The following is a 22,880-nucleotide window of genomic DNA, read 5'->3' as shown; positions in this document are numbered from 1 at the left end:
TGCTCTTCACTTCAGTATGGCTCTACAGCAGACACAGGTCACGCAACAAGCTGGTTCTAGATTGCTTTGGTTTCCCCATGAGACTCTTAAATTGTTTAAAATGAATGATCAAGCACAAAAGGAAGCCTCATGATGCAAATAACACTCAAGGAATCTCAGAGTCACACGAAGCGAAGCTGAGGGGTTGACATTTAAACAATTTTTGGATTGTACTTTAAATACTTCACACCCCGGATCAGCTGTACAATGGCATATTATACTACTTCTAGACAAAAATTAAGAAAAAATTAGTACGTTCACGGTTTCAACAAAAATATATGATTACATATTTTTTCAGTTTTGTTTTACAGACATAGACACAATCATATTGAAACTACATATGGATAGATTGTAAGTCATTAAATAATTATTTTCATTTGTAATTTATGATGCATTTCACAATATGAGAATTATATATTTAAATGTGTCATACAGTTTTGAACCACATAAAGCAATATAGTACAAAATAATATAACTGTTACTTTAAAGTCCGGAAGGTCACATGGTAAATACACCAAATATGCCACTGAAAAATAGTCAAAGAATGAGACATGACATCTTTCGTTTCTAAACAACAAGCAGCTTTGAAGGAAGGACATTGGGACAAGAAGGGGAGGTAGTTACTTTTGAAAATTCAAAATCACTTTATCTGGAATTTTATGAAACAAATTATTTTCCAGAAGTATCTTTGCCATATTGTTTTTCAATTTCAGATAACGTAAAGGAAAGATTTTTTTTGCCCAGGATTTGTGAAATTTGCATGGAAAAACTCAGACTGTATTTTGAAGTTTATCCAGGTGAAGCAGAATTTGGCTATAATTATTAAAGATTATTTTTGATATTACTACTTCAGTAGCCGAAGGTTTTACACTTAGTTGTTTTTTCTTCTTAATCAGCAGCAGGTAAGAAGTTAACTAATAGACTAAGATTATCTAAGGGTCCCTCTAGTCATTGACCATAACCACATAAAATGGGATATGTTTTTCCATTTTACCTATCTCGGTGCTTCCTGACTTGAAATGGGAGCATAATCAAAGGAACCGATGTGGACAGAACAGTGGTGGGCGTGTGGCCTTGTGAGTTATACATCTCTTAGCCATAAACACTAGAACATTGAATAGATAATAGATTCACCACGTCCAATAAAATTTGAGTTTAGCGGGCTACTTGTGGCATTTTGTGGAATCCTGAGATGCCCAAATCTCTGAAAACGTCCTATTTTCGATCTTTCCGTCTTTTTCCTTTCATTGAAATATTATCATGATGGTCAGACCACAAATTACCTTCCTGAAAAACACAAGTCTAGGTAGGGAGAGAACTCTGACTTGATTTGTAGATGATGTGTCTGCTAATTCTCGAATAAGTCCAGGCCATAATTATAAATAGAACTTCTGGTTAGATCATAAGTTCTCAAGCAATCATTCTGTATTTTTAGATTTCTGCTTAAGACCTCCAGCATTGAGTCATCAAAGTGGCTTGGATTTATTAAGGGCCTTTGAATTAATTAAGTAATTAATAAATTGAGCTAGAATCTCTAAGCATGCAAATCTCTAAATAAGGTAACTGTGGCTTTCAACCCAGGTCTTGATATCTGTGTGGCTGATTTAACATTTGACTCAGTCCTTTGCAGGACCAAAGTCATTGTTTATGAATAATTTAGTTTCTTGTAGATCCTATGGTTGCTACTGCACATAATTAACTCCCACGAAAAATATAGACCTGGAATGAGAGAATAAAAAGCCTACAAATATGGACAGCTAAGAAGAAGAGGAGAAGCAAGGATGTTAAATCAAATCAATCTGACTTGAAGGAATGGATCTCTGTTTTTCTCTTAAGCATTGTAACAGCCACATTGGTTACTGCTTTAGGTTACGGGCACGTCAGCAATGCTTTCTTGACTGTACCTGGACCTTTGACCTGAAACACTGGACTTCACTTAGATCATGAGAATCAAATATAGAGCTGGAAGTTGTTTTAGAAACACTTTAGGCCAACCCACTTATTTAACAGGTGAGGAAACTGGTAGCTAGAGTTTAAAGGACCTGCATAAAGTGACACAGCCTATTTAGTGGCAGCAATGTGGTCTAGCCCTGGAAATTGAGTGCCCAGCCCACAGCCCGAGCAGCACTACTGTGCTTGAGCTGAAAAAGTAGAAAAAGAGATTTGTTCACTGAAGTACACATGAGGCGTTCATCAACGGCAAATCTGTGTTAGCAACACTGGGGATGGTAATTCAGAGTCATTGACATTTTTCCGTGTGTGTGCAAAGTTCCATTGTGCAAGCAATGTCCTTTTCAGGCCCAGGCATGCAATTCAAAGACATTCAAAAGTGTGTCAGTATGTTTTTAAATTGAGAGTCTTGAAACACGGGGTGGCAGGCTTATCCCCAAATCCTAGCCAGAGTCAATTTCTTATCAAAGTAAGTACACTTTTCATGTCAGCTCTGTGGTTAATTAAGCAATACATTCAAAAATCCACTGAACAGTTGCTAGTTGGACCTTAGACCATTTTGTCATTCCCTTTCTGGCTTGTCTTCCTTTACATAAAAAAAGTAAAATTTACTTTCCAATCGATACACTTTTCTTGCAAAAATAAAACTTTAAAAAAAAAAGTAAAGAAAGGCACTTTGTATGATGTGTACAAATTTGTTTCTTTCTTGTCTACTCTAAGGAGATAGGGAAGTTACTAGAGGCAGGGCCAAGTCTTTCTGCAAGTGATGGGTAGCGATGTGCGGCCTCAAGAAAGAGCTAGCCAGATTTCCTCCACAGCCAAACCACTCCCTGGAGCTCAATGCCTTTTAACTCATAGGATTCTCCGATTCACTTGGGTCACTTCAGGACAAGGAGTTGAATTCCTTGACCTTGTAAGTGTGGTAAGGGATTGACTCCCTTTGGAACAAACCAGTGAAAGCAAGTTTTTGGTACGTAACTGCCGACCAAAATTGGTCTTAGGCACTTGGGAGAACGGAGAGTCTGTTAAATGACACAGCTGATATAACTTGTGCTCATATTGGAGTGCCTTATACCCATTTGTGAAAACTGACCAGAGAACATTTTGCAGTTTAGGTCATAAGCATCCATAAATCACCCATTGGCTATCCCCAGTTTCCATGTGCTTTGTAACTTGAATATTTAGGCGTTTGTTTATAAAAATATGACTTTTTATAATTCAGAGCATAGGGCTCATAAAAACCAAATGTGCGATGGAGGTTCATAATCCATGATGAGAGAAAAAACAAACAAACTAGAATCAATAGCCAGATATAAAAAAAAAGAGCTATGGAACTGTTGGACTCAGCAAGGAATGAGCATGGCTTGATTCAGTAAAAGATCAGTTTTCTAAAAATTAGAGCCTCATTCAATATGTCTTTTTTATTTTTTAAATCTCATTCGTCCTCTTCTCTCTACACACATATTTGCACATAATCTCAGACTATGATTCTGCACCTACATAATTGATAAAATGCATGTGCAATATGTTAAAACCAACTGGAACTTAGGATTTAAAAGTGAAATGAAATGAGCACGTCACTGAAGAGTACTCGTATTTCTAGAATGAGGGGCAGTTATTTGTTAGCTTAATTAAGATACAAGGCATTTGTTCAAATTATCTTCGTTGGAAAGTAGTCAATGAGTCATGGAATCAAGGACTTGGAGTTTAAAAGGACATTAGAGATTATTTGCTCCAACATTTCCTTCAGAGGAAACTGAGGCCCAGAGAAGGGAATTGATCTGTCTAAAAAAACATAGTTAGGACTAGAACCAGGGTCTCTTGACCCCCAGTCTGCATCCTTCCATTTGACTAGTTGTCTTCTTGATAGGAAATACGCCATACCATGAAAAAAAAAAAATCTAAATAAAGAGTGCTAATTGACCACAGAATTATAGTTTTGACTTTACTTAATGAGTGGCTAATTGGTGATTTTTAGGGATTTAGTTCAAACTAAGTCTTTAGCCATAATATTTTTTTATATATGCTAAATTGTATGTCAAAAGCAGATTTTTTTAAGTTTGCAAACAGAGTGATTGCTATACATCATGGAGAAGGTTTACTCTGTATTGGCTTTGAAGGTCAGTCTTTGGTCAATGCCTCTCAGGAGGAATATATTCCCTGGCCCTCTTGGGGTTGTGTGTACTTTTGCAGGTCGTTCTCCACCATTATGTGAATCTTAAGCCACTAATAGATTTTCTAAAAATTAGTCCTTCTCCTTACGTACAGTCCTGTTTGGTGCAAGTCAAACAGACTTGACCTGTACTTTCTGAGAGAGGATTGTTTCCGTGAACTAAAATAACCTTTAGTTATAAATGGTTATCTAGGGCAGTGCTTCTCAAACTTCAATGTGCACAGGAATCATCTGAAGATTTTAGTAAAATGTGGATTTTGATTCTGTAGGTCTGGGGCAAGGGGGCCGAGACTGCATTTCTCAGCAGCACTCAGGTGATGCCGATGTGTCTGGTCCTCAGACCATACTTTGAGTAGCAAGGATCTAGGGGATTGAACGAATTTGGGCAACTTTCCCAAATGTTCTCCTCATTCCTAAGATGTTGTTTACATATTGGGAGAATACAGCCTCAGATCAATTACTTTTACAATTCTGGAATTACTTTTGCAAGTACTTTTGGAATTCTGAAAGTGTTCACTTTCAAACATCAGGCCACATCTGACTCCAGTTCCTATCAACATGGGCTTGTTGGGGTGGAATATTTAACTCACAATGGTGAGCTCACGTTCTCTGTGTGAGCAGCCATGGAGAATGGATTTGGCATCAGGCAAAAAGAAAAACAGAGGGATGCAATTCAATGAGTCATGGATGCTATCTTTAAAATGGAGATCCAGGTTTCTGACCACGCTAGGGAGCCTTGTCCTTGGAACTGACTTGGAGATTCTCACTACCATACCCTGGCCTTTGTAGCTGTTCCCACCACTCCACAGATGCCTGGTTTCTTGGAACTTTTATTTGGACACATCTGACATGAGTGCTGTCTCTGCCTCTGCCAAGATTTTGCAAATGGATCTACTCCAGAGAGATACTTACTCCCGGCTTTGCTTAAAATTTCTTTGCTGCCCAAGATTGCTCAGAAAAACAAAACAAAACAAAAACCCTCTCTCTGAAACAGTACGTTAGGCGTTACCACTCTCCTTTTTCATGGCTGCTTTGTGAAGATTCACCCAGAGAAGAGCAGAAGCCCCAGAGTAGCCCAAAACTCATAGGTGAAGAAATATCTGATCCCTGGAGAGCCCTGAAACTCTAGGTTGGCGGTTGTTGTTTAAAGTAACCTGGAGATAGAAATTGAACACTGTCATCCGCTTCATATTCCTCAATGGGCTTTGGGTTAGTATGGCATTTTACTCCACAAACAGGGACTGCATATACTACTATGTACTGTAAATACTCATTATAACCTCACAGCAGAAAATACCAAGGACCCACTGAATACGTAAACAGCTGTACTGGGAAGATAGAAAATAGTCTTTTATTTTACCTAAGTGATAGAAAAATAGTCTTCAAAAATACATTGTTAAACTTACGGGTTTATATTAAAGTAGAATTTGTATGTACAGTAAGGCAGTATTTCCATTAGCATCCTGCTGTGATTATCTTTTAAATTAAAGTTAGTCTTTTGGGATCTTTTTTTCCCACTAAGAGAAGACTAGGGTGTATAATAAATTATCTATCGTGCTGAAATAAATCAGGAAAACATTTTGGAAGGATTCTCCACATGAATCTTATTTGCCTCTCATGTAAGAAAATTTTACTTTCCAAAACTATATTCTCTAGAGGCTTTGGAATGAAATACAATTTAGGGGAGAAAATCCATGCTTAACAAGTTCAAAGTATTTTCAGAAAAATTGGAGGCATCATTTTTACTTGCATATCATCAATGCATCACTAAGGTATTAGGAACCGATGTAAACAATTTTTTGGGTGTTCTAGAATGCATTCTTTCTTTAAATGTGTTTTAGTTGGTTCATTCTAATAAAATGCAGAGGAATACAAAGGTTAAGAAATTGGTTTTCATGGCGCTTTTCTTATATCTATCATCTTCCTGTGGTAAACAATTTTGACTATTTCATTTCTTTCTGTCATGTACTAAACCATGAAAGCCTTTTCCAGAGGATATACCTATTGGCACTGTCCATCAAGAATACTAAGCAGTGTGCTTTTATTTCATTGAACATATCATTTTATAACTAATAGCAAAAAGTAAATCTACAAATCACAGTGAGGAAACAAAACAATTTGTTCTGGAATTAGCTGTTGGAGAAAGAGGCAGCTGGTTGAAAATGGAGCATGAAGAGGAGTGAACTGTGAGTTTTAGTAGTGTCATTCTAACCACATTCTCGAGCATTCTCTAGTAGATTGCATTTCATGTATTCTGTAGTGTTACCTGAAGAAAAATCACATTTTAACCAATCCTTCCATTAATCAATCTGTCATTGAAAGGAGCGCATAAAACCTGCAGGATCCAGGTAATCCGACCCGCCCGGCTGGAGTCTGCAGTTGCTTGGTGTCGCAGTGAAGGAGGCCAGGTCTTTCTGCAGAAGGGGCGGCGGAGCCTCCTTGGCTGGTTCTTCAAACAAAGCCAGGTTTTGAGCTCTCGGATCCTGCGTTAACACGAGGATGTGGTTATCCATCACCCGGGACACCTTAGCGTACTCCTTACTGTGTTCAGGAGCGCTGGGTTTCTCTGTCTGGTCGCTGTTCTCTTTCTGTTTCAGGAGAAATGATAGTGCTCCATCTTTGTTGACCTTGTGAATCTCCACATAATCCAAGGGTTTAGCAGAGATAAAGGGAGTTTTCTCCTGGGGCAGCAGCCATGCTGTGTCTTGGTCAGTCTTGGAAGGAAAGCTTTCCACCTCTCTCTGCTCGGCTGCCTTTCCCTCCCCTCCAGTCTCAATGGTTTTTGAGGATTTTAAAGCATGTTTGTCTGTTTTGTCCAACAAAGTGGCTGATGCACCTGCTGTGCCCATGGCCAGCTTACCTACATCAGCGATGTTGTGGTAAGAAGATCTGGGGTTGTGTTGGCTGGGGGGCTGCGGCAAAGGCCATGTTGAAGATTTGGATCCATCAACGTGGAAATAGGGGATTTTGCCCTCCAAGCTTGTGGGGTCCCAGGTGCGGGTAACATTTGTTTCGGGATTCTTTGGCTTCTCAATGCCCTCAGGGGTGTGGAATGTGGAGGGCTTTGCCTGGGGTTCGTCACACTTTTCTGACAAAAGGGAAGGGCTGTCGCAGCTGCCTCGGCCGGAGTCACTGTCAGGATCCAGGTGTGTGGGCTTCAGACCTTGACCCGGGTGTTCTTTTGAATGGTCTGGCATCAGCTGCTGGTCCTCGCTGTCATCCACTTCTAAAAACTCCACCAGCAAGTCCTCACAGTCAGAGGTGGGAGGGAAGTCTTGGCACCCCAGGGCACTCAGTAGTTCTTCAGACTTGCCCTTCTATTAAAACACAGACACAAGGAGAGATGGCTGTTAGCTTCACAACATTCCAAATCAGCATTGCAGCCCAGCCCGAGTGCATGACCACAGGCCTGTGGGATGTGGTAACAGCCTACCAGAATCTCCCAAACTTCAGACATTTGTGTACCAGGCTATCAATAATCATCTCCTGGACTACTATTCATCTAATATTTTCCTTTAAGTCAATTCATGATTTTAACTTAGTCTCTCGCTAAGCAATAATGAGTTCAATGGGCAAGTAGTATATAATATAATAAACATGTAACTACTAAATAAGAAAAGCTTGTGAAACATCTAAAACCACAGTGCTCATGCGTGCATGTGGCACTTGGGGACTCACTGGCTCTGTTACATGGTTGCTGGCCTCCTAACCTCCTCCACCCCTTTCTCGAGTCTGGCAGTGGTAACTTGATTCTTGTCTCTTCCTTCTCCTCTCCCTCCTCCACTTCCTGCTTGTCCCTTCCCCTCCCCTTCCTTTTCCTCCTATGCTACTTTTGCCCTCTCCTTCGGCTCCATTTCCACTTCTTCCTCCCCCTCTCTTCCTGCTACCCTATGTTTTCTCCCTTTCCTCCTATTCCTCTTCCTCCTCCTTCTCCTCTCTATTCTTCTCCTTCTCCCCCTCCTTCTTCCTCCTACCTCCTCCTCTTATTTTCCACTCTTCTTCCTGATCCTCTGACTTAGATCAGGTACCAGTGCCTAAATCTTGACTCCATCACTTATTAAACGGTATTGACTTCAGCAAGCTGCTCTATAATCCTCACTTTCTCCATTTGTAAAATGGTAATAATATACCCATTTGGGACAGTCCTTTTGAAGATTAGAGGTAATGAGAGTAAGAGTACAAAAACATTTTTTTTTGACACAAAGGGTAGTTATTTTATCATTAAGTCTCTGTGGCTACAAGGTCGAATTTCAAGCTAGACAGTAGTTAATTTACTTAGTTGAGACGTTCGTGCTGGTTGTTTCAAGGTCAGTGCTAGTGACTGGAGAGTGAGGTAAGAGCATTGGATCAGGAGCCCAAATTCCCAGGCTCTACTGCCTGCCCTCATATTTGCAACCAAAGTGAACACAGTCAAGCCAAGTTCTCTGGGGCTCACTTTTCACATTCTTGAGCTGTTGGCCTCACAGTGGCTGGGTAAAGGGATATAATATGCAGTTCACTGTTTTTATATACATCAGTATTAAGTTTAAGATCAAATGGAAATTATATATTTCAACGTGGAGAGAAATTTAAAATGTTCCAACTCATCCTTTCATTTGAAACACTTAAATTTAATTCCCTTTTGACTAAAGTGGGCCCTGGCAAACATCAGCTCACTGTACTGATCCAGTGTCAACTGAGTGCTCAAAATGAGCAACAATTGCAATAGAATGGTCTGTTACTATGGCCTTATGTAAGGAATATTCAAGTGGAAACTTTTACCAAAGTATGATGGAGGAGGTGGTGGTGGTTCTTTGTTTTGTGTTAATCAAAATAACAAAATTAATAAAAATCAATTAATCAAAATTAATCAAATTCATCAAAATTCACCCTCTTTCTAAATTATGTGCACAAAATGTTTATCTCTGTGCTTCTAAACAGACTTGGTAAATCTAGCAAGTGTTACTATGTGTTTTCATGTTTTCTTGGCTTTCTCTCCTTGCCCTCTGACATTTGGTGCCTGATGGTAAGTACCCTCATGCCTCACACATCTTTCTAGAAACACACATGTGGAAGAGGAAGGACAGCTAGCCAAGGATGACTGACCTGGCCAGGCTGAATTGATGGGGATTGTGTGCGCATGTGTAAAGATAATTATTACAAAGCAGAGAGTCATACTACGTTCTCCACCTCTGGCACTTACCTCTAGCAGATGAGTATCAAATCCTTTTATTTTTGGCCCAGGAACTGGTGGAAGGATGCAGGACACCATGCTATAAAATAATTTGTGAGGTAGGATAAATGACTCATTTTCTCACTTTGTAATGTTTGAAAGATTAGTATTATCTCCAAAGAGCTGCTACATGGACTATGGTAGATACTATTTAGAATTCTGGGGACATATGAAACTAACAATCAATGGTGAAGACAATTAATAACTATTGAGGCCTACACCAAAATTAGCTCTGGTTAATTGAGGAGGCTAATTCTGAAATTAGTGGCTAATTCTGAAATTAGTGGATTATTTGGACTATTTGATTCTCTTGATTTTTAGCTGCTCTTGACAGATTTTTACTATTTCATAACTGTGAGCTTCAGTTGGATGAAAAGAGCACCAGCTTCAAATGAATCCATTCTGCTACTTTTGCTAGCACTGATAAAGATTTTTGATGGATGAATACACAGCAGCTAATGGCTAAAATGAGGTGCTTTAATTATCTCTAGGTGTCCATCATCTTTGTAGTGTCTTTTTTTACCCTTATTCCTGACAACCATGATTGGGAGGTGGATAAATAGACAGTGAAGTACCTATAGCCCTTCAAAGCCACTGCCCAGACCATAATCAGACAGAAGACAGCAGAAAGAACGGCCACAAAGATCCACACGGTGGTATCTTTCATGGTGAAATCTAAAAAGCAAACAGCCAGAAAGCTTTGATCATATACAGCATCACTAAAAACAAATAAACAAAACTAATGAATGAAACTTTTGAACACAAGAGTTTTTTTTTCCCCCTGCCTACACCTTCTTCAATTTGAACAGTAATCCAAACAGAGAAGCATCAATGACAGGTTTAATTTTTTCCAATATTATTAAATTCGAGTATGTTGCATATATTTTACAAACTTCAAAATCTAAAAATTTCAAAATTCTTTTACACATTATTTTATTTAATCCTTAAAAAGGAAGTCCAAGACCACATGATCAGTTGCAGGAACAATAATAAAAGCTAACATCTATTAAGTTCTTACTAAAAGCCATCAATGGTGTTAAGCTCTTTACATACATTGCCTTGTATGTAAAGAAGAGGAAACTGAGGCTCAAAGAGTGATTTACCGATGGGCAGGTAACTATAAATTTGCAGTCTGGGATTTGAACCCAGGCCTCTGCCTCTAGACTCTGTGCTTTTATTTAGTAAGAGCCAGGGCTGGACCAGATGCATGTGTAAGTCTTACAACCCACAGTTCAATGCTCTTTCCAGTATGTCAAGCCAGGGCAAGCTCTGATACTTTGGCCAGGCACGTTTCCAGAAGAGCTAAGCATCGCTGCTTAGTTCTAGGCAAGACCTCTAACTTCAGAGAGCCTCAGCTTCCTCACATTTAATTTCTAATGGTAACTATATTCTCTTTCAACATCTGAGAGGGTTGGGAGGACCAAACAAGGTAAAGATTTTGTAGACTGTAAAGTGCTTTAGAAATGCAAGATGAATCATTCTCTTGTGGAATGCAAGCCGCCATGTTCAATGGCACTTAGCCAGAATTGAGTGCCTCTTATATACCGTGCCTTGACTAAGAGACCAACATGTAATCGACATCAGAGACTGAAAATCAGTGTATGCCTTTGAGATGAGATTCCACCTTACAAATTCCGGGAGAACTAGATGATGACCTTGACTAAATAATAAGGATGTGGCAGATGGGGAGGGCAGAACGACTGACACTCAAACCCTCTGAGACATGCCAAGCTCATGTCTGCAGCCTTGTTTTAGAAACTGGTCCTCACTGACAGTGACCCAGGGAGCAGTGCTACACTTCCAAATGTCTTTGTGTCAGGTGGAGAGATGATAAAGCCACCTCTACTCATTCTTCTGGCTAAGGGTCAAAATAGTTTCTGCATTAGTAGTTACTATATGCAAATTTACTAAATTCATTCTGTTTTAAAAATATTTAGGAATTTAAGCAAATGGTAGTCGAGACGCTCACCATTAGCTATCTGGATGGAGCTCTCTGGGCTCCACTCACTCCAGAATCCATGATCTGGCTTGCAGCGAACCTGGACAAGGTATTTCTGTCCTGGATATAAGCTGAGAATCTTAAACTGAGTCTGCTGCCCAGCGAAATGAATCTAAGGAGGAAGAAAGAAAACAGAAGTCACTCTGATCTATGTTATAAAGAAAGAGATTTTTTCCTTAGATAATAAACTATTAGAGGAGTGAGGCCAAATGATTAGACTTAGTAGATACCCTGTTCTCACCATTCCACCCTCTCAGCCCATCCCTTCCTCCTTGTAAACATTGCTCACATAAAAATTAACAAGTTTTCTATCTGTCTATTTGGAATTCTATTTCAGAAAGACAAATATTCTGTTTCCTACTCCTCACTTTTTAAATCCTATTTTATGGAAGGCAACTGGTAATAAAATTGGAAAATTGTTATTTTCTACACTGTAATGAAGTAATTGATTAAAGGATTATTCATGGGTATAAAGCCACTAGGTGGAAGAGAACAGGGCATTCATGTATGTTAATGCAATTGTGCACAAATTAAACCTGACTTTACAATCAAGGGATCCGGCTGTGATCTCCCTAATTCAGGGGTCAGTTTTAGCATCATTTATAGTAGGTCAACCAGATGGTGTGTGTCTCCTCATATGATGCAATATGAAGCATATAATATCACCTCTGAGGTATTCTTGCCAAAAATTGTTTAGCCTGAACCTACTCAAGTCTTTAGATCTAATGTCTGGTTACAGGAAATACAGGGGCAGAGAAATTAGCTAAATGACCTCACAAAGAACTAATTAGAAAAAGGCGGAAGGTGGGACATTCCATGGGACAAGTGGCCCAGTCTCCTGAGCACATCAACATTGAAGGAATATAACAACCAGCCACAATGTGTGGTCCTGGAGTGGATTCTGGTTTGGTCAAACTAGCTGTCAAAGATATTTTTTGAAGCAATGGGGGGAATGAAAATTTAAATTGGCTATTAAATGATATTAAGAAATTTTCATTAATTTTCTATATGTGATCTTATTATTTTGGCTATGTTTGGAAATGTTCTCTTTTTAAGAGAGACCTATACTAAAGTATTTAAGAGTAGAATAACATAATGCCTATAGTTTACTGTATTATGTCTTTACAATGAAGTATTTTAAAGTGAATAAAAATGCCATTGACCATGGACTGGTTACACTGAGATTTTTTTCCTCCCACTTAGTGCCATTTAAGTACTCTTATAGGTGTCTAGATCTAAGATATTCTGAGGGAGGTAGGTTGGAAATCTTGCAGAAGAGGCTGTTCAGTGCAAGGAACTAACCAGCCCCAGGAGAGCTGTGGAGATGAGCCCCCATCAATCCCAATGGAGAAGGCCCTTCCACATCTGGGTGGGTCACATCAGCATCAGGAGGGCAAGATGGTGGCCCAATAATTAGGAGGAATGACCTACTCTCAGTTGTGAGGGCTTCATCTTTGCCAAAGGACATGGTTCCTTACAAAAGCTTCTGGTTGACTCACCTCCCACTCAGCTGATTTCTCGGGTTTTAATCGAATTTCATACTGGAGTGTGAGCCAACCGGATCTTACATCAACCAGAGTGGGTGGAAGCCATTTCATCCACAGATAGGGTTTTCTGTCTTCTGGCTGTTTTAATTCCAAAGTCAGGTTCACAGGAGGGTCTGGTTCAACTGTAGATATGAAAGAAACTCCATATTTAGTAAAAGTAGTACTTGAACACAGAACTATACAACTGAGAGGCAGCTCTCTCTGCTGTTTCACCTCACCACGGTTATGAGACACTTTGCATTTGATCATTTGCATTTGATTTGCTTGATCAATTGAGTTGGGATTAGGTTGAAGAAAGTGAGATGCCTAGGGCGCAAGTTTTAAGGAGGTACAAATGCCAATAAGCACATGAAAGATGCTCAATGTCATTAGTCATTTGGGAAATGCAAATCAAAACCACAATGAGATACCATTTCACACCCACTAGGATGGCTAGAATTCAAAAAATGAAAATAACAAATGTTGGCAAGAATGTTGGAGAAATTGGAACCCTCATACATTGCTGGGGGGAATGTAAAATGGTACAGCTGTTGTGGAAAGTTACTCAAAAAGTTAAACATGGAATTATCATATCACCCATCAATTTCACTCCTAGGTATATACACTCCAAAACTGAAAGCAGGTGTTCAAACAAAAACTCGTACATGAATGTTCATTGCAGCACTATTCACAATAGCCAATAAGTGGAAACAACCCAAATATCCATCAACTGATGAATGGATAAACAATACCTATAAAATGAAACATTATTCAGCCATAAAAAGGAAGTACTGATACATGCTACAACATGGATGAATCTTGAGAACATTATGCTAAGTGAAAGAAGCCAGACACAAAAGACCACATACTGTATGATTTCATATATATGAAATATCAAGAATAGGCAAATCTATAGAGACAGAAAACAGATTGTTTCAACCACCGAAAGTGGTTGCTTTGGGGCTGGGGTAAGGGGGGGAATTCAGAGTAATTGCTTAATGGGTATGAAGTTTTCATTTGGAGTGATAAAAGTATTCTGGATAGTGGTGATGATTGCAGAACATTGTAAATGAAGTCATACCACTGAATTGCACAGTTTAAAATGGCTAAAATGGTGAATTTTATGTTTTATATATTTTACCACAATTAAAAAATATTAAGGAGGCACTTACTCTCAGCTTCCTTCAAGTACAGGTCTGTGAGTATCTGTCTCCTTAAGAGTGAGATGTCTAGGGCGCTGGCTTACCTTACTCCAGTCTCAGTCCTGCTTATCAGTAATGTTTTCTCTATTCGTTTATTACCTCCTCCAATCAGGCTCCACACCAGGTGGGATAAGAGCGAGTGTAACTACAGTGTGCTTGGCATTATAATCTATAGTTGCCTAAAAATGAACTTTAGAAAATGTGCCACTAATCCTAATATTTTGTGTTACTAAGTAAATACCTATGAAAGATTACTTTACTTTTTATTTATTTATTTTTTTGGTGAGGAAAATTAGCCCTGAGCTAAGACCTGTGCCAACCTTCCTCTATGTGGTATGTGGGACACCACCACAGCATGGCTTGATGAGCGGTGTGTAGGTCCACGCCTGGAATCTGAACTTGTGAACCCTGGGCTGCCGAAGTGGAGCCAGCGAACTTACTCACCACGCCACCAGGCCGGCCATGAAAGATTATTTTACGTGTACTTACTAAATAAACATCAATTATTTAATATAAGTTTTAAGTTAAACATAATGCTGAGAAAAGCCTCTGATCAAAAAATATTTATACAAAAGTATAGGTAAAATGTTCGGGATAAATCTGTTAAGCAAAGTTTCTCAACCTCAGCATTACTTGTATTTCGGGCCAAATAATTCTTTGTTGCGGGCAGCTGTCTTATGCATTGTAGGATGTTTAGTGGCATCTCAGACGTCTACCCATTAGATGCCAGCAATACCCCCTGCCCTCCTCCCTGGGTTGCAATAAACAAAAGTGTCTCCTCCTATTGCCAAATATCTTGTGGGAGGCATAAGAGCCCCCAGCTGCGAATCACTGCTATCAAGTGTCTTCAACATAGCTAAGTATTACTCAACGGCAACAACAAAATGAAATCTGTTTCTGAGAGATGACCTGCCAAGGTTGTCTTTCCATGCTGCAGGTTTCTACTGGTTGAGAGTCAAGTGGATAGAGAGTCTATCACAGTTCACACTGATTTTTTTTTTTTATAATTTTATTTATTTATTTCCTTTTCCCCAAAGCCCCAGTAGATAGTTGTATGTTGTAGTTGCACATCCTTCTAGTTGCTGTATGTGGGACGCGGCCTCAGCATGGCCGGAGAAGCGGTGCACCAGTGCACGCCCGGGATCCGAACCCAGGCCACCAGTAGCGGAGCGCGTGCACTTAACTGCTAAGCCACGGGGCCGACCCCACACTGATTTTTAAATGAACTTCCACGGCCTGTTGCCAACACTGTATGCTTCAGGGTTATATGAGCATAACATGGACACTTTCTTTGTTATTTTGAAAAATATGGTCCAACACATTCTTCCACCAGAGAATTTATTCTCTGGAGTCAATGTGAATTTGATCACTCATTGATTTCACTTTTCCAACCCACTACTCTTCAGTGATCCCATGTTTTGTGGATCACATTCATTATAGCAGTTGCTCATTTCAGAACTTCTCTTGCTTTTACTATTTTGCCCTCAAATAATAAATATTTTAACATTTGAGGACAAGGCAATTCAAGAAAGAGCCCACGAAAAAGGAATTACTTGGCATTTACCATCTTAAAGGCTTCATATCTCAAGCAAATTTATATGACTGGAATTTATTTTATTCCTACTTGTCAGTAGGGTTACCTTGTTGATTTTCTTAAATTAACATCAAATTCAGTTTCCCCCCTCATGTTTATTGCAATGATTTGCTGGGGGGAGAAAATATTCAAATGTGTAGCAGTTGGTGTTACAAGCTTTTCTAGTTTTTAAGGCTCAACCACTGATAACATGCCAATGAGATAACATGCAAGTGAATAGTTGAGGGGCCTAGCCTGATTTTCCCTGTTGGGTGGTGGTAGGTAAATTAGGAAGATGTGGGTGATCTTGAACCTAATTAGCTACCCCCTAGATTATTACCCAAGGTGAGGACTGAACCCAGTCTATTGTTCTAAGATTCCCTTTGTCTTCCCTGCTAAACCATACAGGCCACTACAGTTATGCCCGATTGCACTACAGCTCAACGTTGAGCATGCAAAGCAAGAAGCAGCTCTCAGGCTGACTTTGTTTTACTTTGCTAATGACTTCTCCAAACACTGTACCTGTGTTCTTGGCCTTTAGCCTGCTGCTCAAGTAGCACTATTTATTCCTCAAATTCTTTATCTTTAAATAATAACTCCAGTTGCTAAGAAGCATATGTATGTCGAGAATTGAATTTGAGGCAAAGCAGTTGGTGTAATTCCTGTGAGTGTAGAAGCAGATGACCTCCTTCTAAGAGCTGCTACTCCGTGGAACATCTGTCTTCCCCGGGGAGAGAGAAAAGAAATCCCAACTTGCCAAGGGAGAAGGGGACATCGGTTGCAGGAGGAAGGCTAGAGGGAAGGACTGGTAGGGAAAGAATAAATAGAACATTCCTTCTGGGTGCAAGAGGACGAGAAGAAGGGTCAAGGGAAAGCACAGAAACACAAGGACCCGAAGTGCCAGTGCTACTGTCCTGAATGACTAGATAAAAATTGGTTTAAAATATTCAGTTGACAAGGATATTGTGAATTTTCTCATCTTTCTTTTTGGGGATCCATCCAAAAGCCAAGAAGACTCAACTGAGCTTGACTACTGGTAAATCCATAAAGAAGTAACGAATTCCTCGCCTACCGCCCTTCCCCTTACCTATGTATGTCACGTCCACATAACGCGGATCTGAGGAACTGCTTCCCATCTGGTTCGTAGCGTTTACTGTGATGATATATATTGTCCATATGGAGGTGTGCTTCTTGTTAAAGTAACAGGAGTTGGGGCCACCGGTTTTGTAGTCCGGACATTCATGGGTGACTATCTCTCTGCAACGAGTAATATATCCAAAGTCAGAAAGTAGTAAAAAGAGTCTAGATTTTTTTTTAATAGATCTATATGGCTGGCTTTTGGGGATCAGGCATTCCAAATGCAAAAACCAGAGCTGAAGAACAGCTCCCTAATCTTCTGTGCCATGTCCGCTCCAAGCTGCCTATGTCAGCTGGGATTAAGACAGGGAAGCGAGTGCTGGAGAAGTGGGTGGGAGGGTCACATTAGGGCCTCAATGACTCTGCTTCTCATCAACTCTTGCCTTCCATAGGTTTCTGTGAACTATGTGATATATGTTCCCTGCCAATAAACACTTGAGCTTTCAACGGTCAAGGCACCACCATACCCAGGGAACTGCCATTGGGTCATCTCAGGAAATAGGACTTTCTCCTGCATACACACAATGGGGGGCAATGCACAATACAGCATTTATTGCACCTATGTGTTGCATTGTGTTTCATTAAAAAAAACGCTAAAGGGGGTACACACTGATGTCAGTGTATTTCAGATTGCACTGTCAGCCACAGAATGAAGTGACTGTGAAAGGACATGTTTCAGGCCCAAGAAGCTCATTAGGCTGCTCACATTTAGACTGACGGGCCTCAACGCAAGACACACCACACAGGTGTGGAGGCTTATTCCATTTTGGTTGGCTGTTTGAGTTCCTGAAATCTGTTTACATAATGCCCCTTTAGGGCCCAGAAGGGTTGACAGCTTTGTGTACAACAAAGTGCATTCATTGGGAAGTGGGCCAGCTGTTGCTACCAGTAAATATCTTCATCACCAGGGAAGGATACAGCTCTCCCAGGACTCCCAGGAGGGTCTCACTGTGAGTATAAAAAAATCCTCACCCAGAGATGACCTTGTTTAGTCCACACTGCAACTTTAGCTCCAAGTATGCCCTCTGGGAGACCATGGATCCTGGATCAGCAATTTGCTTTCCATATAGGGCTCTTTATTTTCTTAGACATGAAACAAGATTGAAAATCTAGTGTACTATGGGTTGTCAAGAATTACATGATAATCCTCTTATGTTGCAAAGGTAATGATTACTGAAAAAAAATTAAAGATGACAGAAGGTTTACAGACGAGTATCTAAAATTAACTATCATTTAGGAAACTTATATGTGACCTTGGGCTGCAACCTAAGCTTGCGACAAGCAATGGGAACATTGCTATATTGCATTGCCGCAGTGGCAGGTGAGCTTACGCACACTGAGAGAGCTCCTCAAGGACATTAACAGGAAAGTGTGGACATGGTGTTCAAGCCCCTTCCCCTAGTGGTATGAGCTTTATTAGCGTCAATCCAGGGAAGTGTGGTAATGCTAACTTGGAACCAGGATCCCTTTGGTCCGGAGAGTGAGAACACTCGTGTGAGGCTTGATAGGAGAGAAGAGAACTTTTTACCCTTCCTTGTGGTAAGTCAGCGTGTAATTGGTAGGAAGTCCTCCCTGGGCCCCGGGCTTCCACCAGCAGGTGAATGTTTCCTTTTCGGGAGAACGACATTTAATGATCTCAGGTTTTCCTGGAGGCAACTGTCCTAGAAAAAAGCCAGAAGCCGCTGGAGTCAATATTAAGGTGCACTCAACCATTTGACCATTCTGCTTGTGATAGAAGCGATTGATGAGACCAGGCCGGCGATGAGGTCTCGAGGTGAGTATGCCTACGGGTGAGGTGCTCAGAAATGCCAAAGCATTGGCATCCAGCGACATTCCTCTGTGGGCTGCCCTGATGTTGGCAGGACTAGGAGAGAGCTTTGCCGTGGTGCGTGTGTGTGTGCGTGTGCTGGGAGATGGAGATACCAACGACCTAAATCAGTGACTAACTGTAATATTTCAACAAAGAGTGAGCATCAAGAATGAGATGGATACATATGGATTGAAGAGTGTGTGGCCCTTCTCTCATCTCACGGAGTCTATAAAGCTGACACCCTCCCACAGCATAAAGGTGACCATAAAATGAATTCTCCCCCAGGCACAAGCGTCTTCCTGAGGACGATTTGCTGATACAACGCTCTCTGGCCATTCTCTAGTCTGCTCGCTCATCTCCATCTCTCTGCCAATCCCACACAGTGAACTCAATCTCCGATCTTTTGTTCTCTCACTGTATCTGCTTCCTGCCCCTCTCCCCCCCTCTCTCCTTTCCTTCCTTTTTTCTTCACTTTTCCTTGATTCCATTCAGCTTTGACCTGTGACCCAGTCTCACCGCTACCTTCCCATTCTCCTGCCTCCCTTTCTGAATCTTGGTTTTTAGTCTCTTTTCTCTTATCTCTCCCCCTCTCTCCTTGGGCCTTTATGTGGTGAGGTGGCAAAGGGCTTCCTTGTAATTCTATGGTTCTGTTTGGGGTAGGAGGCATGGTAAGGTGAGGGAGTGGGTAGCTGTTCTCCTGGTTACGAGCTACGAGGATTATCTAAGAGCTGTATCCAGTCCCAGCTGGAAGACAGAAGGTCTGAGTGGGGTACATGTGGAAAACACAACGTCAAGGGGATGAAATTTTTTAGTTGTCCCATCCCCAAAGCTCTTGGAGAGTGGGCCCCCTCTTCTCTTCCTTCTCTGTCAGGGCCAAAGAGGGAAAGAGTGGCCCTGGGAGTTTGCCCTGATGCTGCTGGGCTGGCGAGCCCAGACCCCCATCCACTTAATCCCAGTTGATCCTCCTTTCTGCTGAACTGGATGTTCGAGCGCTTAGTTCAGGAAGTCAGGAGCAGAGAGGAGAGCGTGCAGGCATCGGTCTCAGCACCTCAGAAGGGATCTCTCAGTTTTCTCCCACACTTGTCCCCCCACCCCTCGTGCTGGGTCCTAGGCAAAAACTTCCAGCTGATCACCAGATCAGAAAGAGCAAGTTTGGAGGAGAACATGGATGGGAAGAGGGGGCACCAAGCAAAACTGCCCAGAAAAAAAGAATTTAATGGAATAGTATGATTCGGTGCACAGGCTGGGGCCGAGGACACCAGGCTGATAGTGTCAGCTGCAGCCGAGCTACACTCCAGCTCCCAGCCCCCCTGAAAACCTTTAAAGAATTATAGAAAACCTTAAAACTCCATGCCGGCCAGCCCTGGGCTAGCTCTGCCAATATTTGTAACACTGCTTGTCCTCCAGGGAAAATTTCTTCAGGATAATTTCACAGATTGAAGCAGTTTTTTTTGTTTGTTTGTTTTTTGTTGTGGCTGGGAAGGAGTGCTGAAGTAGAAAGAAAAGTTTATTAAAAAAACCCCTAAACCCCTATGGCTCAATAATGAGCGTACGCAGAAGCCAGTTAAGGCAATTGTCGGTGATTTGAGTACTTAACGTTTCCCTATGGATGATCCTGATCTCTGCTTTCCTTTTTCTCTGTCTCTGAAGCTCGTCTCTTTCACATTTCACTGGTTATTAGTAGTACATCCAGGAAAGTCAAGAGAGCAGGATAAAGTTGGGAAATTACAAGCAGTCAATTGTTCCTTTTGCCCATTTGAGAGGAGACAGTTAAAGTTAATGGACTGTCTCATTATCTCATAAAATGCACACAAACAGAGGGACAACTACATCGGCACCATACACACAGGTACGCACACCTATGTCCACATAGAGCCCACATGACACACACACACACAGAGCTATACACAGATGCATACTTACAGAAGTACACACTGGCACACTCACTCTAGTTTAGCTGTGAACTTCGTTTCCTCCATTAACATAGATAATAGAGTGGGCTGTACCAATTCCCCGCCATGTAACAGCATCTCTTATATCTCTTTACGGTTTTGCAAAGATTTTTCACATCCATTATTTCATTTGAGGTGGAGGAAACATCACTATCCTCACTCTGAAACTGTGGAAACTCAGAGACATTAGATAATTGGCTCAAGCTTATACAGCTAGTAACCGACAGAACCTGGGCTGAAAGGCTGGTTTTGTCGTTTGTAGAGCTGTTTCCCTGCACTCCCAGAATGAGGATGGAAGTCAGAGCATAGAGACAAGATTTTGCATTAATTGTATTAATTCTTTTGGATTAATTTGAAAGCTAAAAATATTGTAAATAATTTCATAGCAGCAAATGACATGGACATTTTCATTTCTCTTAACTGCATTGCAAGAGGACTGTGATGGACTCTCCACCCTCTTGATAAACACCCAGAAAATTAAAGGTAGCAGGACAGTCTCTTACTTACCATTCAGAAGATTGATGTTGAGAAAAAGTAGCAAAATGAAAACAATTGTGGATGCCACATTTTCCTTCATGTTTGCTCCCTTCTCTTTCTACAGGAAATGTATCAGGTTCACTGAAAGAGAAGGCATCAGGCAACTTTTTTGAAATGGCTGTCTGGTCAGGTACATGCACCACTTTATTCTGGGTGTTTGCAACTGATTCTTGCTCCTTGCTTAATGTGAATGACAAAACAGGAGGAAAGGAATGTAGGAAAATGTAACATGGTTGGATGGCTTGGCTCAGAAGCATCGATGCACACATGCTGGGAAAAATTCCACCACCAGAGGTCATCAGATGACAGCGTTCAAGGGCAGCCACGTGGCAGTGGGCTCCTTTGCACACACCCCAAAGAAAAATTGTTCCCTTTCCACCTCGCAGTCAATGAACAGTATATCACCCATTTTATGTGACATAGATTGTATGCCCTACAAGAGAACTGTTCTGGGAGGGCTTTGATCCACCAGCCAAAAATAAGCCACGCTGAGAAGTCAGTACACTCAGTACGGCTCCAACCTGGCCTCTTTGATGCTACCAAGTTAGAGTGGCTTCCTCTGGAGGTTCAGGCTGAGAAGGTTCTGGAAGTCTTCTGGGCTATAGTTATGGCAGTGAACCACACAGTGAACTCTAGCAAACCTCTGTATGGTTTCTTTCTCCCTTTTAGAAAAGCTCATAAACAAGAAATGACAAACTCCAGTAATAATTCAAGTCCCTTGGTTTTGGAATATTAAGTAAATTTTGAAGCTGCTGGGGTTTAGAGTTTTGAGCAATTTATTATTAATATTATTATTTTTACCCTTGGAATAACTTTCAAAGCCTCTAAATGTCCTTCTAAGAAAAAAAGGATTTTAAAAGACATTTGAAAAAGGCTCATTAGTCTTGTTGGACTCCAAACAACTCTCAGAAAACAATAGATTTGATGAACTAAGTGATAATTCTTGGAAACACATGGCATACATTTCCCTTTAAATTTTATGGATTTTTTTTAAATCAGGGGAAGAACATCAGGGGGCAAGGCTGCCCATCTTGGGACGTTTGAAATGACTGAGTGTTGTTTGATGAGACTCAAAAAGACCAACCTTTGCCTATCCCTCCTGGCCAGAGGGCAGTTCTCCATCTGCCAGCTGGACACCACCTAATGGATAACTTCCTGAAGGCTTTCTCTACCTGCTCCTACTCCCTCTGAGACATACTCAGAAATAGAAATTTTAGCGACAACAGAGGTTTGGGGTGCATAGTTGCCATCAAGGACTCTCTTCTATTGAGGCTCCTGGTTCAGTAGTGGCTCCCGTGAGGAGGTCAGGATGTTGTTCTTTGGGGATCTTGCAGTTGCTCTTCCAAGATTCCTTCCAAATGCCACCCCCCCTGACCCCCAGGTCACACATGCTAAACCAGCTGCTCCATCTAACCCCTCAGGACCGTCTAATTGAAATCAAGCTATTAAAGGCTCATCGTGGGTTTAAAATCTTGCCTAGCACATAGGGAGCACTTATTCCTGGCCAGGCACTGTGCCCAGCACCCTGATCATTTAAATTTCATTCAGCCCTCACAACAGCCCTGTGAGTAGCACAGGCTACTACCATCCCCTTTTAACAGATGGGGAAATTGGAGTACAGAGAGGTTTAGTAAATTGTCAGTCACACGCCATCAGGAGAGGGAAATCCGGCAAACCTGAGAGCATCTGGGAAATCATCCTGATATGCGGGCATTCTGTGATTGATGGTGCAATTATTCCTCCTTCCTTGGGGGAGACAGTGGCGACAAC

General features: G+C 41.1%; 1 protein-coding gene across 5 annotated transcripts in view; it reads right to left on the bottom strand.

Annotated features, from left to right (window-relative positions):
• Positions 1-5,491: 5,491 nt before the first annotated feature.
• The window catches only part of PRLR (prolactin receptor), a 155,748-nt gene continuing 138,359 nt past the window's right edge, over positions 5,492-22,880 (bottom strand). For 4 of the 5 annotated variants that reach the window (XM_058564253.1, XM_058564250.1, XM_058564252.1 and 1 more), the window contains exons 3-10: positions 21,081-21,191; positions 18,340-18,472; positions 16,762-16,931; positions 12,873-13,042; positions 11,344-11,485; positions 9,950-10,049; positions 9,345-9,414; positions 5,492-7,479 (exon numbers count right to left, since the gene is read on the bottom strand). In XM_058564253.1, coding sequence (XP_058420236.1) covers positions 6,475-7,479; positions 9,345-9,414; positions 9,950-10,049; positions 11,344-11,485; positions 12,873-13,042; positions 16,762-16,931; positions 18,340-18,472; positions 21,081-21,150 — 1,860 coding nt within the window. In that variant the 5' untranslated portion in view covers positions 21,151-21,191 and the 3' untranslated portion in view covers positions 5,492-6,474. The remainder of the gene's footprint in view (positions 7,480-9,344; positions 9,415-9,949; positions 10,050-11,343; positions 11,486-12,872; positions 13,043-16,761; positions 16,932-18,339; positions 18,473-21,080; positions 21,192-22,880) is intronic. The other variant, XM_058564254.1, reaches the window with a different exon arrangement.

The sequence above is a fragment of the Diceros bicornis genome, chromosome 20 (genome assembly GCF_020826845.1).
Source record: "Diceros bicornis minor isolate mBicDic1 chromosome 20, mDicBic1.mat.cur, whole genome shotgun sequence".
NCBI lineage: Eukaryota > Metazoa > Chordata > Mammalia > Perissodactyla > Rhinocerotidae > Diceros > Diceros bicornis.
This window is presented reverse-complemented; position numbering and strand designations above follow the sequence as displayed.